Source organism: Trifolium pratense, linkage group LG4 (genome assembly GCF_020283565.1).
Source record: "Trifolium pratense cultivar HEN17-A07 linkage group LG4, ARS_RC_1.1, whole genome shotgun sequence".
Lineage (NCBI taxonomy): Eukaryota > Viridiplantae > Streptophyta > Magnoliopsida > Fabales > Fabaceae > Trifolium > Trifolium pratense.
In genome coordinates this window covers 18,627,075-18,646,315 of record NC_060062.1, presented here as the reverse complement: position 1 = coordinate 18,646,315, position 19,241 = coordinate 18,627,075, and the positions used below count along the sequence as shown (strand labels likewise).

Genomic DNA, 19,241 nt, shown 5'->3' with positions numbered 1-19,241 from the left:
AATCTTTAAAATTTTAGCAGGAATTAGGGCTCGTTTGACCCAGCTTTTTTTTAGAGCTTATGCAAACAGCTTATGCAATATAAATTAGGTTTTATGTTATTTTATAAGTTCACACTAGTAAAATTTTAATTTTATAAGCTATTTTATCATAAATGAAATTCCGGCACGCAGTGGACACAATGCTACAGATGATGCTACAGCATGTGGTGTAGCATCACAAACGCTGAATAAAATAAAGCGATAAATAGCAGAATAATAAATAACACAGATCGTTTGTTAACCCAGTTCAGTGCAACGTCACCTACTCTGGGGGATACCAATCCAGGAATGAATCCACTATAATAGCTCTAGTTCAAAGCCCTCGACCAACACCCGGTACTTGACTTATCGCCTAGACACTACCCGTGCAATCCTATCTAAGAACCTCTTAGATAATGAGACCCCGTCCCAAATTCCCTCTAACAACACGTACCATGTTGCTGTCAATAATAACGATCAAGATGGAGACACTCTCCTAGAAACTACACAACACTCTTGCTTAAAAGCTTATGAGTGAATCACACAAACTAACTCCGTGCTTAAAAGCTTAGGAGCAGCTTACAATAAACAACACAACCCAGTCCTAAACTTGCATCAAAACGACACAAGAAAGGCTCACAAAAGACACAAACTCTAAACCTTAAAAACTCACACTTTGTAAAAAACACGGTTTAGAATACATGAGTTGTAAAGGCTTGAGGCTTCACATATTTATAGTCTTCAATTGTCTTGATGTCCAAGTTAGGTCTTCAGACATGTACAGCTGTAGAATTGCGGCCAACCCTATATTATTTCCAGAAATATAATTTGTTTTGTTTCATGTGTGGCCAAACAAAAAAAACATAAATTATTATTTTCAAAAATATAACAAGTTATATTTTTGTTTTCAATAATAATTCTCAAACCGCCTTCAGGAAAACTTGTAGAACAAGCCACGTCTTGAATAGTCGCACGTGCTTGGATATAAAAACGACTTAAATCTTCCTTTGATTTGAAAAAGAAATTCTGCGCAAAACAGAGTATCAGGATGTTGTACGATGATGCTACAGCATCGCGATCCAGCATCTGGCTGGTTGGCTTTTGCAAAATTTTAGCCAATCTCAAAAACCCAACAATCTCCCCCTTTGGCAAATTTTGGCTAAAACAACCTTAGGCCAGTGCATAGAGAGATACAGTCTATACTTTCCTTCGAGTCAACATAAGCACACAACTAGGAAAGAAAGTAGAACAATGCTAAGCTATTTAAACTTTCCTTCGAGTCAACATAAGCACACAACTAAGAAAGAAAGTAAAAAGTTCATCAGATGAAAGGATAGCTAGCACGTAAGCATCAGAGGCATGCAACAGCGGAACATAACACATCTAGCCTCAAAGTACAGATAGAGAGAAATAAACTCTCACATAGTGGATTCAAGATCGGAGAAATAAACTCCTTAAAATTTAAGCAACGCCACAGAGAATAGGAAAAATAAATTCCTATATAAGCATGCATATTAAAAGTAGTAGAAAAATAAATTCTACCTACTCCCCCTCAACACATGCATAATCTTCACTCCCCCTCAAAACATGCATATAACATAAAACCATCATGCTATACTAGATGCTATATCATTCTTCATCACATCATGCACAACAGATATTACTCCCCCTTTTTAGCCATAAATTCTGACAAATAAAGTCAGTATCACACAGTAGGAGCAGAACTTCCACAGAGTTATCAGATCATAGAGAAACATAGAGTGCAGAGAGAATCAGAGCATATGAACTCATAAAGTGCATATGACAGACCATCAGGGCATAGAAAATCTGGAGTATCGGAGCCAAAAGACATGGATTGTACATGTTACAACCCAGAGAGCATCAGGGCGTAGCCCACAAAATTAAAATCCAAAAGGACATGCAAATAAAGCATAAGCAGGTCACATAGAAGGACTTGCATCAGAGTCCTCCTCCTCCTCTACCTCAGTATCACAGCCTGCATTATCATCTGAACACCAGGATTAACATTGGAGAACACCTTGAGGTTAACAATCATTTGCTTCCTAGACAAAACATCAGTTGACTGATTGACAGATGATGCAGCACAGTCTGCAACATGTGTACCCTCAAACAGTCTAAAATCAAAAGACAAATCACAACCTCTCTTACTAGAAACACCAGCCTCAGTACAAATGCCAGGATGTTGAGCTAGAATAAAATCACACATCAGTGTAGGGAAAACTATAGGCATTTTCACAGCACATGACTTACCATGCAGAACAGTTTCATTAAGAATATGGAAACCAAGGTCAAGAGGTGATCTGGTCCCTGCAACATTTATAAACCGAGCCAAACCTGTAGTTAGAGTATTGGAATGAGTAGTTGAAGCCGGTTGTAGTTTTCTGCTTTAATCAAATCAACAAGCTTTTGGCATTGTAAAAAATCTTCACTTAAATTCCTTTCCACATCAAGCCTTCTTTTTATCACAAATTTCCACCTGTCAACATTTTTAAAACGATGAAAGGAAATGTTGTCAATGGGTACAGGGGATACATCTTGAGGGATCCTCTTTTCCTTCACAGACTTCTTTGAGGATGCTGCAGGCGATGCAGTAGCATGTTGGTCTTCCTCAAACTCTGAATCACTAGAGGAAATAGTCTTCCTCCTCAAAAGCTTCTTCTTTAGCTCAGAGGGCCCAGTAATCTTACTCCACTGTCTTTTAAGACCATAGATTTTCTTTTCCTTGGCAGTCTTGACAGGAACATTAGAAACAGCTACACCTTTACTAGCATTGCTCCTTAACCTCCTAGTACTAGAAGCAGGAGTCCTCTCAGTAAGGTTGAGATTGTCCACATAAATAACATTTGAATCTTTCTCAGCAGATTCATCAACATTCAAAGGAACAAACATGGTTTTACCACTATCATCAACATAAGGGATCACATAGATATCATGAACAAAAACATTATCAGTAGTAGTTGCTTCAGAACCCATTTCTTTGTCAGGAACAATAACATCATCTGGAGACTTGGGTATCACGATGTTATCCAAATTTTCCCGTGCTGCAGATGTTGTAGCATCATGTGCAGCATCCTTCTCAGGAACACTCTTCTTGACATGTTCCAACACAGAGTCATCTTTGACCTCAGTTGGAGCGCTAATATCATTACCAACAAATGTTAAACACAGCAGGGGAGAACACCACATAGCTTTCTCTAACAAATACTTTCTCACCACAAGAAACATCCTTATCATCAACAAACACAAAATTCTTACCAAATCTTCAGATGTTTCAACATTACCCATAACAGCGTGCATACTAAATAAATTGAAGAGAAAACTGCACGCCACACTTGCAATAATTGCTATAACTCTTCAGATAGGCAAACACCAAGTTTGCCTCGTAATTTTTCAAATTGAACTGCATATAGAGCCTTAGTAAAATTATCAGCAAATTTTTCTTTAGTAGCAATATTCTCAAGAGTCACAATGCCTTCTTCAACTATCTCAGGAGCATCATCATGTGGGAGAGATGTTGTAGCAGCATCTGCAGCATCTAGCACAATTCCATCTAGTGTATCATTTATTACCACATTTATTGATTTCATCATAGATTTGGTTATCAAGCAGGTTGACACATTAGCTTCTTCTTGAGGAACCCACAAATAACAATTGTCCTTTGATCTAACACCTTTCATTAACAAGTCACCCTTGTCATTTGTAACTAAACATTCAGACTTAGTGAATTTTACCTTCATGCCTTGATCACATAATTGACTGATGCTGATCAGATTAGCAGTCAATCCTTTTACTAATGAAACATTATCAAGTTTAGGCAAGCTATTGTTGCTTAGCTTTCCTATACCCACAATCTCTCCTTTTGCTCCATCACCAAAGGTTGCAAAGGTAGTCGGGTAGGATTTCAAGTCAACTAGAAATTTGATAACGCCAGTCATATGTCTAGAACAACCACTATCAAAATACCAGTTTTCTCTTGATGATGCTCTAAATGATGTGTGAGCAATTAAGCTAGCTACCTTATTCTCGGGTAGAATTACATCACTAGTCTTCATATTCATACTTTTAGGTTTCCATTCTTTCCGAGTTGGAATAGTCATAGGAGGTGGTTTAGGTTGAGAGTTTATGTCAGGATACCCATATAGTTTGTAACAGAAAGGTCTTATGTGCCCTTTTCTTCCACAGTGATGACATATCCAAGAGCGTCGTTTACCCTTATACCTGGTTCCATGATGCTGCTTAGGATGCTGCATCGTCTTTCTAAGCATCCTTGTACTTTGTGTTTCTTTTGGATGTGTATACATGAGATCGGGATTATAGCCTCTGTGCTTGTTGACATTTTCATAACTAAGCCCAATATGTTTAGGCTTTCGAACATTTTTCTCTAAAATTTCTTCTAGTTGACCATCAGCTTTATGAAGTTTATCAAGGTGATCATCATCTTTATACAACATATCAGAGAATTTTCTTAAACGCCAAATGTCAGCATTTAATTTTTCTATGACTTCCTTAGCTTCATCAAGATCAGAGGTTAAATAATTTACCTTCTTCTGGAGCTCATCCATCTTTGACATATTTTCAATTTTCTCTGCCTTCATTTGATTGATGGTTACCTTTTGTTTCTCGATAACTCTGCATATTTCTTCACTCTTGAAATAGAGTTCTCTGTAGGAATCAGCAAGTTCTTCGTAGGTTACCTCTCCATCACAAGAATCATTATCACAGTCATACTTTCCTGTAAAGGCCATCACCCGTTTTGCTGTATCGTCATCACATTCTCTTTCAGAATCAGAATAAGTGGGTGACATTCCCTCTTTTTTAATTTTTAAAAACGTAGGACACTCATCTTTGACATGACCATAACCCTCACAATCATGACATTGAACTCCTTTGCCTTTGTTTGGTCTTGAATTTCTGTCCATCATCTTCAAGACTTTGTTGAATTCCCTACCAAGACGCACAATTGCATCTAAAATACTTTCATCAGTCTCCATGTCACTCTGCACTTCTTCATCATCAGCATTGGAGACAAAAGCAATGTTCTTGTTCTTCTTTTTAGTTCTTTCATTTGTAGCCACTTCGTATGTTTGCAATGATCCAACCAGCTCATCCAACTTCATCTCAGAGATATCTTTGGCTTCTTCTATTGCAGTAACTTTGATATCAAATTTCTTAGGAAGAGACCTAAGCATTTTTCTTACTAATTTCTCTTCAGATATCTTTTCTCCCAAGGCATCAAATTGATTATCATAGTCAAGTATAGTCATGTGAAACTCCTGAATGGTTTCATAATCCCTCATTCTAAGATTTTCAAACTGAGTAGTGAGAATTTGTAATCTAGACATTTTTACCTTAGAGGTACCTTCATGAACAGTTTCGAGAATCTTCCAAGCTTCTTTTGCAGAGACACATTTTTTTATGAGTCTAAAGATGTGTTTGTCCACCCCATTGTATAATGCATACAATGCTCTTGAGTTTGCTAGAGCAAGCGCATCTTCTTCTTTAGACCATTCCTCCACAGGTTTCAATTCAAGTGTTGACTTTCCTTCTTTGTCTACAATCACAGGGGGGTCCCATCCTTTCAGAACAGCTTTCCAAGTTTTGCTATCCATGGATTTCAAGAAAGCCATCATTCGTGATTTCCAATAATCATAATTGGAACCATCTAGAAGAGGTGGTCTGGTGACAAATCCTCCTTCCTTGTCCATATTGCCAGAAAGTATCTTCCCTGGAGCTCACCCAAAATAGAGCAGGGTGCCTGCTCTGATGCCAATTGAAATTCCGGCACGCAGTGGACACAATGCTACAGATGATGCTACAGCATGTGGTGTAGCATCACAAACGCTGAATAAAATAAAGCGATAAATAGCAGAATAATAAATAACACAGATCGTTTGTTAACCCAGTTCAGTGCAACGTCACCTACTCTGGGGGATACCAATCCAGGAATGAATCCACTATAATAGCTCTAGTTCAAAGCCCTCGACCAACACCCGGTACTTGACTTATCGCCTAGACACTACCCGTGCAATCCTATCTAAGAACCTCTTAGATAATGAGACCCCGTCCCAAATTCCCTCTAACAACACGTACCATGTTGCTGTCAATAATAACGATCAAGATGGAGACACTCTCCTAGAAACTACACAACACTCTTGCTTAAAAGCTTATGAGTGAATCACACAAACTAACTCCGTGCTTAAAAGCTTAGGAGCAGCTTACAATAAACAACACAACCCAGTCCTAAACTTGCATCAAAACGACACAAGAAAGGCTCACAAAAGACACAAACTCTAAACCTTAAAAACTCACACTTTGTAAAAAACACGGTTTAGAATACATGAGTTGTAAAGGCTTGAGGCTTCACATATTTATAGTCTTCAATTGTCTTGATGTCAAAGTTAGGTCTTCAGACATGTACAGCTGTAGAATTGCGGCCAACCCTATATTATTTCCAGAAATATAATTTGTTTTGTTTCATGTGTGGCCAAACAAAAAAAACATAAATTATTATTTTCAAAAATATAACAAGTTATATTTTTGTTTTCAATAATAATTCTCAAACCGCCTTCAGGAAAACTTGTAGAACAAGCCACGTCTTGAATAGTCGCACGTGCTTGGATATAAAAACGACTTAAATCTTCCTTTGATTTGAAAAAGAAATTCTGCGCAAAACAGAGTATCAGGATGCTGTACGATGATGCTACAGCATCGCGATCCAGCATCTGGCTGGTTGGCTTTTGCAAAATTTTAGCCAATCTCAAAAACCCAACAATAAACTACTTTGACAAACTTATAATAATATATAAAAATTGCATAAGCTGTTTGCATTAGTTCTAAAAAAAAAGTTGGGTCAAACAAGCCCAGTTTGTACTCCTTCTACTCCTTTGTATAAGAAAACTTTTTTTTTTTTTACATAATGAAAATACATCTATCATTCCATAAATCTAAAAATTAAATTGTTTCTTATATTAAGGAACGAAGGGAATAATTGTAGGTATAAACGATTTTTCTTTTTTTGACTAAAGGTACTATAAACTAATGTTTATTCTCATTTTCACATGATAATTTGACTTAGTTTGGTAAAATTAGCTTATAATTGATAACAAACTGAGTGAACAACAATGTTTAGAGCGTTGTTGCATTGACGCCTATACAAAGGCCTTATGGGTACATTTGAGATCAAGCCGCTGCAAATAAATATCATCCACAAAAAAATGTAAATAATTTTATTGAGGGACATATATCAGCGTTGAAATCGAATGCTGATCTTTGGCTTTGATATCTACTATACATCATATGACTCTCACCGGGTTACACAGCCGTTCGAGGAGATCTCCTTCTACTTCAGCTAGATCAAATGTGGAAAAATGATAGTCGGGTACTTATCCGAGCGAGTCCTTCGCCAGTTCGGTCATGTGTAGATCTTTGTTTACCACCCAACTGTAGATTTCCCAACAGTACACCGTGCACATAGACCGGGTGTTGACTACGGAGCAGGGATATGATCTTCCTATGTATCTTTGGTACGTTGTGTATGGGTATATGAGGTGGTATTTTCGAATCTCACATTCGTACATGATTCCTTTGCTGCCAGGAGATCCTCCAAGGCCATGTGAGATGGAGGCTCTCATCGAGGAGGATGCTAAGAGAGGGGTATCAATTGCGGCTTCGTTGTTAAGGAGTGAGAAATTAGCAGAGGGCTCGCATGTAAAGGCGTCTTTGAATAAAATCTATTCGACTGCCAATTATATCTTTTGTTACCGAAGGAGAGGTAGTGTGGTGGAGCGGCTACTCAATTGTTTATGTTTTTTTTTTTTTTTTTTGGATAATTTTGGTGTTTTATGTTAGTATTTTGGTGTTAAAATGTATGATAATTTTTGCATAATTTTATGAAAAAATTAAGGCAACTGCTAACGAGTGTCCCCGGGGTACTCTTTAACACCTTAAATAGTAAGTTTTATATAGATTTTTTATGGAAATGCGTAAAGTAACGTATTAAAAATTGAAGTGTTTAACTTTTTAAATAAAAATTTTCTTTAAATAGTGTCCAGAGACACTCGTTAGCAAGACTCAAAAATTAAACTACACAAACCACTTATATAATAAAGTTAGAATAACAATGAAGAATGCTAACATGTACCCTAAGAACATACAACTCAAAGAAAATCGAGAGAAAAAAAAATTGTTTGCCCAACATCAATAATGGGCTACACTTGTCAAGACAATTTCAATGCCACAAGGAGATAAAAGAAAATTGTTTGACCAACATCAAGAAGCGGCACGAAAGGACGTGGAGCGTGCATTTGAAGTGCTTCAATCTCAATTCGCAATTGTACGTGGTCCGGTGCGTAATTGGCACTTGGATACAATTAAACATATATTATATGCATGCATTATATTATATAACATGATCGTGGAAGACGAACGACACACGTATGCTGATCATTTTAATTATTCTTATGATCAACCCCCCAACGATGATGTTTGAACAAGTGATACACATAATGGTCCTATCCAAATCTCGCACCATACCTTCAAAGAAGAGCACAAATTCAAGATAGGCGAGCTCATCTTCAACTTCAACATGATCTTGTCGAACATATTTGGCAACGTTTTGGGCATGATGATCAACAAAATTATTATTATTATTTTTTAAAATTATGTAATGTTATTTTAAATTATTTTTTAATTATGTAATTCTTTTTTTTTTTTTTAAAGTTGATGGTTTATAAGTACCACCAACTTATTTACAAAGAAAATACTACAATTGCTGCTGCCAAGGATCGAACCCCTGACCAACAGCCTACACCTGCTCAGTCAGCAAGTGCCAACTGAGCTACCCCACCCACCCTAATTATATAATTCTTAAAATTTGGCAATATTATTTTAAATTAAAGTTCGAATTTTAATTATTTTTTCGAATTATAAAAAAAATAGTACATACTAATTTTTGTAATTTCATTCAATCAATTTATATTATAAAATAGATAATTAAATAATAAGTTATTGTAATGATGTAGAGTTGTTGATGAAACCTATTTAAAAACTTTTTAAGAAGTGCTAGGTTGGAGGGGTTGAGTACCTATTAGGTACTATTATTAAAAAAAAAATTAGTGATGTGTCCATGTGAGACTCATTTAAGTACTAAAACTTGAAGTACTCCATTGTGGATTCTCTAAGAAGATATGTTAAGAAATAAATTTAGAATTTTTTTTTGAAACTTATGCATTTTATAACTTTTTAAATATTAAATTTCTTGCATTATTAAAGATAAAATTGTAGTATATTAAGATACCTTATTAACATGTGCCTAGAAGACATGTTAACATCGCCTATTCAAGTTTCAACCATAGCTAGCCACTAGCCATAGAGTTACTTTAAATGATGGTAAAGGCAGGTTTCTTTTTATGTAACATGGTACAGGCAGTTTATAAATACTGCAAAATTATTTTTTAAAAAACATTTCTAATAAACCTCAATTTTATTTTATGTTTGTTAGGTAATGATGTAGGAAGATTTCTTCTGTATATTATTATTTTAGTTAGATTTAGTTTTATTATATTTTATGTTGATTTCTTATTTTTATATTTCACCTAGGTTAGTTATTTTTATATTTTAGGTAGATTTGTAATTTTTATTTAGCTAGGTTTGTTGTTTTTATTTTTACAATCTTTTAGGAGATTTGTTAATTTTATTTTTCACTCCTATTTAAACTAAATTATTGTAGCCTTGAAGACAACCTTTTGATTTAATAAAAATACAGAGATTTTTCTCAAATTTGGTGGATTCCAAATTACTCCTTCTGGTGGATTCCGGAAGTCTAGTGGATTATAGATTAGTTACTCTTTCTGGTGGATTCCGGAAATCTGGTGGATTTCAGAGCCTTATCTAACAGGTTTGTCGCTTGAGAACCTATGTTTTATTATAGGATTAGCGCTTGCTTTTTCTTCACGCTTCCGTACTGCGTCAGTTGGTATCAGAGCCTGGTTTCTCCTGTTCTTTTCCTAACGTGATCAGCCATGGTGACGAGGGCAGACCTTGCCGATTTAGCTATAATGGTCAAAGCTCTGTCGGATAAGTTGACGACATTGACGACTAAGGGGGACGACGTCGCTAACAACAACCGAAACTGCAACAACAATAAAAACAATAACAACAACAGAAACGGCGACGACAACCGCAACAACCCATCTACTGATGACTCGAGTTCTGAGGATGAGGAAGTTGTGTCCGAAAAGGGAGGTGAAGAGACTTCAAGTAGGATAAAAAAATTGTCTTGTGCAAGTCTGGCGATCAACAACTTGATGTCGACCTACCTATGGCGGCTCCGTCTAAGCCAGATGTATTTGTGCGAAATCCGGCAACAACCTCACCGCCACTAGAACCTCCGGACACTAGGATGCATGCAGCGACTTCCATCTCAGCAAAACCGCCGCATCACAGCCGTGACATTGAACTCAAGGATTTGCTTGTAGATCGGGTTCCATTCGGGTTTTACCTTAAATCTTATGGTTTCGGCACTAACTCAAGCATGTTAACTGAGTTGGGTCAAATACCCTTTTGTGATGAATTTCCAATTTTGTGTGCTATCTTTGAGCAATGGAACCCCGGTGGTCATTTGGATGTGTTGACACGAGACATGTCCTCTCACTTCATTCAATGGGATCCAGGAGGGTGGTCTCTTGTTCATTGGAGGAGTCAACCTGCAAAGGAAGCTCTTTATCAAAACGAGAACTCGGGGTCGAGTTCTTTTGAGGTAGAGGAGACTGATGTAGGAGGATTTCTTCTGTATATTATTATTTTAGTTAGATTTAGTTTTATGGCAAATGCTAAATAGTGCCCCCGGGGCACTCTTTAAGCCCTTAAATAGTAAGTTTTTTATAGAATTTTTATGGAAATGCGTAAAGTCAACGCATTGGAAATTGGAGTGTTTAATTTTTTGAATAAAAAGTTTCTTTTAATGGAATGCTTAAAGAGTGCCCCGAGGGCACTCGTTAGCAAGACCTTAGTTTTATTATATTTTATGTTGATTTCTTATTTTTATATTTCACTTAGGTTAATTATTTTTATATTTTAGGTAGATTTGTAATTTTTATTTAGCTAGGTTTGTTGTTTTTATTTTTACAATCTTTTAGGAGATTTGTTAATTTTATTTTTCACTCCTATTTAAACTAAATTATTGTAGCCTTGAAGGCAACCTTTTGATTTAATAAAAATACAGAGATTTTTCTCAAATTTGGTGGATTCCAAATTACTCCTTCTGGTAGATTCCGGAAGTCTAGTGGATTCTAGATTAGTTACTATTTCTGGTGGATTCCGGAAATCTGGTGGATTCAGCCTTATCTAACAGGTTTGTCGCTTGCGAACCTGTATTTTATTATAGGATTAGCGCTTGCTTTTCCTTCACGCTTCCGTACTGCGTCAGGTACAAATGTAATCATTCATGTAAATATTGAATCAAAGATCTCTTCTCTTTTCTTTCTTTATTTATTTATTTGTCGAAATCAAAGATATCATATTTGAAATTAGAAAAGGAATGTTCAGCAAGAAAGGAAAACATAGAACGGTTCTAATGCTATAATAGAAAGTTCAGTCCAAGACCTAATCCAAGACTACACTCCTTGTACCATGAATGAAAAACAACCACCAAAAGAATTTGAATACAATATACATGAAAAATGGACTTAGATTGGATGCAGTAGGTACTTATGACTGCATGCAGTTAGTAAAATCAAGTCCGTACAATTAAGATCGGACAGTTTAGACTTAGAGATCAGATTTTAATATTTTAAAAAATCAAAACTGCACTAAAATCTGTCGTCTGATTTTAACCGGACGACTCTAATGCACTGACTGCATCTTAATTGCATCAAATTAGACTGCCCTGAATCCATTTCCATGAAAAATCCCTCTCCCAACATCCCCATCACAATCCCTTTTTGTCTCCTTTTCCTTATTCCCAACTTATCCTCACTCTAAACAACTCTATTAAATGTTGCTTTATTGTTAAAAATCAGTTTAACACCTGTCAAATTGAAAATGATTACAAAATAGGCATGTCCAATGCTCGCAAGACATCCTTGAACTCAAAATCTTGTGCATCTTTGTTGAACCTCTCGACTAGTTTGTACCTCGCGTCATTCAAATAAAAAGACTGAGCAGTTTCGACAAGCCATTTCGCCTCCGAGTCAGTCAGCTTGCTGGTAAATACAACATCCCCGCGGATCAGTACTAAGTCCTTGCTCTCTGCTAATTCTGTGTAATAGGACACAGTAAAGTAGGGAGATGCTTGTGTTCCTCTAGCCTTGTAATCTTCAAGACCAGTAAAAAGCATGATTGGCGTCTGGACTGAAAGAAAATAATACTCGTGTAAGTGCGATAACAATTGAAGTGTAACGAAAAAAAATATACAAACACTCGATAAAAATAAACCATTTGTTTTAACATGCTCTATTCAAGTTTTTGTAGGTAAAGAAGGTTTTTGGTTTGCCTTTCAACCATCAAGGAAATCTATCACTCACTTTTAAACCATTTCCAATTGCTTCAAGATATATTTAAATATTTTGAAACCTACTATCATATTGAAAGTTTCATAGAAATGTGAAAAACTACGGGGTGGTCTAAATATTACACGCATAGATATAACCATTTCAGTTGTTAAAATATGTAAAAAGGATGTACCATTAGGAAATATGAAATATCTAACAACTTAAAATAATAATAAAATAAAAAAAACAACTAGAATTTGGAAACTAGGGTTGCCGATAAAAATTGGGGGAAACCCATAACCAGAAACAAAAAGAGAAGCAGAAGGAAATTATCTTATCAATATTGAAGAAAAACTAGGAAGCAACTTTTTCTGCTACAGTGATTTTCTTCTGGACTAACAAAACATGAGATTTCTATTACTCCAACTTTAGGCTTATAGGTACTTTTAAATTACCATTTCTGGGAAGACCAGTTTTTACAGGGGCCAATTTGAATAGTCTATTTAAAACTTCAACTGATGATAGTTGGACTGTACAAGTTAATCAAAGTGGCCACTGTGTCCAGCTATCATCAATTGAAGTTTTAACATAGACTATTCAAAGTGGCCAATGTAAAAACTGGTCTAAGACAGAATAACTAAGTTATATTCAAAGTAGCTAATGTAAAATAGAGTATTCACAGTGGCCAACTAGTATAAGTCCAAGACAGAATAACTAAGCTATATTTTCTTTGTATGTTGTGAGTGTGATCAGGTTGGACTTATACTAGTTGAACACTTGAACTGGTACTTGACCAAGTTTACTAGTAGTAATGGGAGAATAAGGTCGATGCAAATATCACAACAATTCAGAGTCCAGACTCTCTTTTAAATTATACATATCTGTGCTGCATCTCTATTGCGCTTTCTCTTTTCCATGTAATCCTACAACGTTAACAATATCCCTGAATGACCTTTTGCCTTTTCCCATTCACTTCAACTTTTCACGTTCTCTCATATACTACCACACAATCAAGGAACAGATATAAGGTTGACTTGGCGGGAGGGTTAAGGACTGAAGTGATAAGGAGGTTGCGTGTTTGATCCCCCAGCATAATAATACAAACATTTATCATTAAAAAAGAGTATCTATATCCAATTTTTAAAGGGAAAAAAGGGTTTCTCTTTTACAATACAGACCAGAAATCAGGTGCAACAAAATTTAAATCACATAAACAACTATTGAATTAATTTGAATAAATGACAAGAGAGGGTAAGTTTTAACAAACCTTGAACGAACATTGTTGTATAACCATTTCCCCTCCACAAAGGAATGACAAAATATCGGCTGTGAAGAATAAATAAAGGTAAGAACATGAAATCTAGAATAGCACAAATTCACAGCACAAGTATTGATTAATAAAATGAATACCATTCTTTAGCTCTATGCTCCAGCAAGTGATAAAGATTTGCTTTCATAGTTAATCCAACATGACCTCTACCTATGTGATACTGAAAAAAACCCAGCCAAATCATATAATTAATAGCAGAAATGTTTTTTTTTGGGTCAAGTAGCCTAGTGACTAAAATTTCATCTTTTACGGTGAATAAGTGAGTGTAGCAGAGTTCGAACCTCAGTTCCTGCATATTATATGCAATATGCCTACGAATTGAGTTATGCTCATAGAACTAATAACATAAACTTTATTAGTACAAAATAGGTCAAATGCATTTAGGATCCTTTATGTTTAACGTCTATAACAAATTCTTCAAATTTAAGTACCAAAATTGGTCATTTAAGTTTGTAATAGATTACAATGTTACCAATGTAATCTCTTACAAGCTTAAACGACCAATTAAGTACTTAAAGAGTAATGATGTAATCTTTTACAAACTTAAAGATCAATTTGATACTTAAAACTTAAAAGACCAATTTAATACAAGCATTAAATTTAAACTTAAAACCTTATACCTCACATGCATTTGGCCTACAAAATATTGTCATATACTGTAACAGCTATAACAACACTAACAAAATTGTGTCACAATATTCAAACAAACCACTATTTTCTGCTTTGCGCAATTGACAACACTTATCCTACGAACATCACAAAATTAATGTATCTGGACTATAATATAATTCAAATATATTAGTTATCGGACGAACCTAAAAAGTGAATTTTTGCTTATATATGAGAATGGAAGAGAATAATAAAGAACAAGTAATTGAAAAAATGAAGAAAGGAGAAATTACATCATCCCAAATAGAAGTGATATCATCAGGATAACGATCCTTGAGTCTCTGAACATCTACAATAGAATCCAACGGTTTCCGTTGCAAAGGATTGAAACCAGTAGCGAACCTTGAGGTTCTACAGAATCCAATCGAACCCCATTTATGAAAATGACTGGGAATTTCCGGTTGATGAAATTTAGGGGAAGTTACTCCGGCGGAAACCGCAGTGAAAGAACGAGTGCAAGGATCGTTGAAGAGAAAGAGGTTTTTTCTGGACTTGGAAGCTATGCTCCTACAAATTTTCGAGATTGAGGTTACGTTTTGCATTGCAGAATGAAGAATGAAGAATGAAGAGAGCAATATGAATTTGTGAATTGGCACCGTGGTCAGTGGCAGGGTTCAGATTCAGTGGTGGTGGTGGTGCTTTTAATGGGAGGATTTCGAATTTTCGGTGTCTTTGGGGGCTATATAGCAATTTGGTCTCAAACTTGTACTACCTCAAAGCTACTTTTGTTTCCGCTTTAAAAAAAAATTGATTTTTTCTTTCTATTTTTAAAAATGGATTTGGTAAAATTGTTTTTCAAAATATTATCAGTTTTTTATATTTGTTTTTTCTAAATTGAAACATTAATTTTGACATTATATAATATAAAAATACATTATTGAAGATCAAAACATAGTCAAAATCACAATTTTTTTTTCAAAAAGTTGTATTTCAAAAGTGATTTTTATGAAAATCTATTTGAAATAGCTTCAAAATAAGTGATTTTTTGAAATATGGAGAGCAAGAGGAGTAAATTTTGGTTCTTGTAGTATATGACTATGACTATATGCAGTATATGACCGTTTTAATTATTACCGTTAAAATTGTGTTTTACACAATTGGCGAACTTGCCTGACGAACTCCCACTGGAGTTGGCCTTAGGTCCCTTTGTCCCTAATGCTATTTTCTTACAAAGATAAATATCTCAACACAGTTGTTCTGGATTGGGCCAAAGGCTCATCCGCGTGCTGGACCAGGTCACCCGATCCACAAAGTAACAGCGTAGACAATACCATGGACATACTCTAATTTCAGGTGATCACCATTCGGTAGGGACATGTGGACCCGTCTGACACTGCCGCCTTGCTATCAGACAACACATGTCACAATCACATGAGACAGAAGAATATTCCAGGTCTTTACAACCCTAATTCTTTTCTTATATAAGGCTTCCAAAAGGCTACTCAAGTATGCAATATCTAACCCTAAATATCTCTCATTCTATGGCACTTGCTGACTTGACCGTCGGAGTGTGTGCATGTACTACATCCTCCTTTACAATAGGTTCAACTATCAACAACAACTAGCAATATCACCAGCCAAAGTTCTATCACAATGTCTTCAACCGCCTTATCATTCAAATCTCAGGCCCGAAGAAGATCAACAATGAAGTTAAAAGTTAGAAGATACCATATTGAATTCGACATTGTGTAATTTTTTATTTTTTATTTGTGTATACATTTTAGTTACAATCAAGATGTGGATGATCTCTGACGCAGTACGGAAGCGTGAAGGAAAAGCAAGCGCTAATCCTATTATAGAACACAGGTTTGCAAGCGCAAAACCTGTCAGATAAAGTTCTGGAATCCACCAGATTTCCGGAATCCACCAGAAAGAGTAACTAATCTAGAATCCACTAGACTTCCGGAATCCACCAGAAGGAGTAATTTGGAGTCCACCAAATTTGAGAAAATTCTCTATAATTTTATTGAATGAAAAAGTTGCCTTCAAGGCTACAATAGTTTACCTTAAATAGTAGTGAAAAATAAAAATAACAAATCTTCTAAAAGATTGTAAAAATAAAAATAACAAACCTAGCTAAATAAAAATAACAAATCTACCTAAAATATAAAAATAACTAATCTAGGTGAAATATAAAAATAAGAAATCTACCTAAAATATAATAAAACTAAATCTAACTAAAATAATAAAATACTGAAGAAATCCTCCTACATCAGTCTCCTCTACCTCAAAAGAACTCGACCCCGAGTTCTCATCTTGATAAGGAGCTTCCCTTGCAAGTTGATTCCTCCAATGAACAAGAGACCACCCTCCTGGATCCCATTGAGTGAAGTGAGAGGACCCGTCTTGTGCCAACACATCCAAATTACCACCGGGGTCCCATTCCTCAAAGATGGCATACAAAGTTGGAAATTTATCACAGAAGGATGTTTGACCCACCTTAGTTAACATGTATGAGTTAGTGTCACTAACATCAAGTTCACTAATTAGGTAATAATAATGGTGCTGAATGAGGGAAGTTTGAGAACTCCAAGTATCAACTTCAAGTGGCTCATTCTCACTTATTTGAGTCTCGGTTGCTGCATCCATGATCCTTTCAAACGCAACCATTGATTCATTGTGATATTTAGACGCTGGTACTATGCAATCTGTGACTGGCGTCGCCTCTGTTTGGACACAGATTAAAGGAGCAGATTGCACATTGGGATTGATGACGTTTGAAACCATAGCTGATTTGGTGTTATCGATTTCAAAATCCACGACTTCATCGTGTTGGGAATCTCTAATAACATCGTGAACTTGCTCGACTTCATCGGCCTCTTTATTTTCATCTTTGGATTCTTCACCTTCAACTGAAACATCTGGTTCAACAACTACTTCAGTTTCTTTCGGTTTGGATTTATCAGCAGAATCGTCAAGTTTCTCGGGATGAGATGGTTGGTTATCATCTAGGGTTTCATTAGCTATGTGACGTAGTTGAAAATTGTTGGCATGATTGTTGTTGTTGGAATTATTGATGAGGCTCCATGCTTCATCGAATTTAACCTTAACATACCAATTAATATACGTTATCAAAACAGAATGTTTAGCAATATCTTTAATCGTCTTACGCAAGTTACCTGACATTCTGTAAGCATGTCTCAAAAGGTCGGACAAGGAGTAATCTTTGTTGCAACAAAACGGACAACGATATGTCGAATCAGAGATTTTAAACGTGTAGTAATCATCCTTCAACCTTTTGTAGTATCTACGCTCATAGTATTCCAAATCAGATTCACCACGCGTATGTTCTGATTTTATGTAGGTAACAATAGTTTGGTTGTTATTACGAACCCTAATAACCGGAATTCGTTCTCCTCCCCTATTCGGATTGATTCTGTTGTTGTTAACGTTGTTGGATAACGTCGTCATCTGTGTTGTCAGAGCGGTGATGGCCCCGGTTAAACCCGCTATGGCACCATCAAACTCTGTTTTCGTCACCGGTTGATCTCCCATCTGATCACGTTAGGAAAAGAACAGGAGAAACCTGCTCTGATACCAACTGACGCAGTACGGAAGCGTGAAGGAAAAGCAAGCGCTAATCCTATTATAGAACACAGGTTTGCAAGCGCAAAACCTGTCAGATAAAGTTCTGGAATCCACCAGATTTCCGGAATCCACCAGAAAGAGTAACTAATCTAGAATCCACTAGACTTCCGGAATCCACCAGAAGGAGTAATTTGGAGTCCACCAAATTTGAGAAAATTCTCTATAATTTTATTGAATGAAAAAGTTGCCTTCAAGGCTACAATAGTTTACCTTAAATAGTAGTGAAAAATAAAAATAACAAATCTTCTAAAAGATTGTAAAAATAAAAATAACAAACCTAGCTAAATAAAAATAACAAATCTACCTAAAATATAAAAATAACTAATCTAGGTGAAATATAAAAATAAGAAATCTACCTAAAATATAATAAAACTAAATCTAACTAAAATAATAAAATACTGAAGAAATCCTCCTACATCAATCTCACTATTAAAATACATTGGTTATAAGTTGTAGAGTCCAATGCATTTTAAATTCCCCATTCATATAACTCTCAAGCTTTTTCCACAAATGAGAGAATCTAAATTTAGGACCATGATTAGAACTCCAACACTAACAAGTAATAGTAAAAGGGTAACAAATTTTTTCATAAATCTAAAAATATAAATACAAAGGCCTACATTTATGGATAAAAAATAAAGAAAGTAACTAGTGTTAACCCTGGTGGAGACTCAGTGAAAGGGTGTGTCACTTTCACATTACTAACTGAATGCCCACATTTGATGGCTATGATAAAGTAGTACCTTCTAATGCTAGGGTTACAGAAGGAATGAATTTGCTCTGCTCAAAAATGGTCCACCAGCTTTTTAATGCAGTCACAAACAAAAGGCTCTCACTTAAGAGAAACATGAAAAAGGAAAAAGTTATTTTGTTACTCTACATAGTGCACTCAAAGGGATGGTGAAGTTGGTGAACTCAATTAACTAGTCTGAATTCCTTCATTTATTTATGATATAGTGCTTCTTTTCATACCACATGCCTTGCATTTAATTACTCTTACCATAGTGGTGTTTGTGGGACAGTCACTCACTTGCTAGTACTTTTCTATTATTTTTTTTGTTTTGTTGCATTTTATGGTGCTTATGGTTTTTGGATGCAGATTGACTGTTGTAGCATTTCACACAGAT

The 19,241-nt window shown here is 35.6% G+C and overlaps 1 protein-coding gene across 1 annotated transcript; it reads right to left on the bottom strand.

Annotated features, from left to right (window-relative positions):
• Window positions 1–11,491: 11,491 nt before the first annotated feature.
• Window positions 11,492–15,220, bottom strand: LOC123924210 (ATP synthase mitochondrial F1 complex assembly factor 1). The gene is made up of 4 exons (XM_045977025.1): window positions 14,760–15,220; window positions 13,938–14,017; window positions 13,795–13,853; window positions 11,492–12,387 (listed from the first exon to the last, which is right to left on the bottom strand). Exons 1-4 carry the CDS (start codon window positions 15,066–15,068, stop codon window positions 12,083–12,085), a joined length of 753 nt encoding a protein of 250 aa, XP_045832981.1. The 5' UTR covers window positions 15,069–15,220; the 3' UTR covers window positions 11,492–12,082.
• Between the last annotated feature and the right edge of the window lie 4,021 nt (window positions 15,221–19,241).

What these genes read in the sequence shown, in the direction of transcription:
- LOC123924210 (XM_045977025.1), bottom strand. Translation starts at nt 15,068, where the DNA reads ATGCAAAACGTAACCTCAATCTCGAAAATTTGTAGGAGCATAGCTTCC. An exon ending in GAGCATAGAGCTAAAGAATG is followed by an intron (nt 13,854 to 13,937) that starts GTATTCATTTTA and finishes TATTCTTCACAG; the next exon opens with CCGATATTTTGTCATTCCTT. An exon ending in TACAACAATGTTCGTTCAAG is followed by an intron (nt 12,388 to 13,794) that starts GTTTGTTAAAAC and finishes ATTTTCTTTCAG; the next exon opens with TCCAGACGCCAATCATGCTT.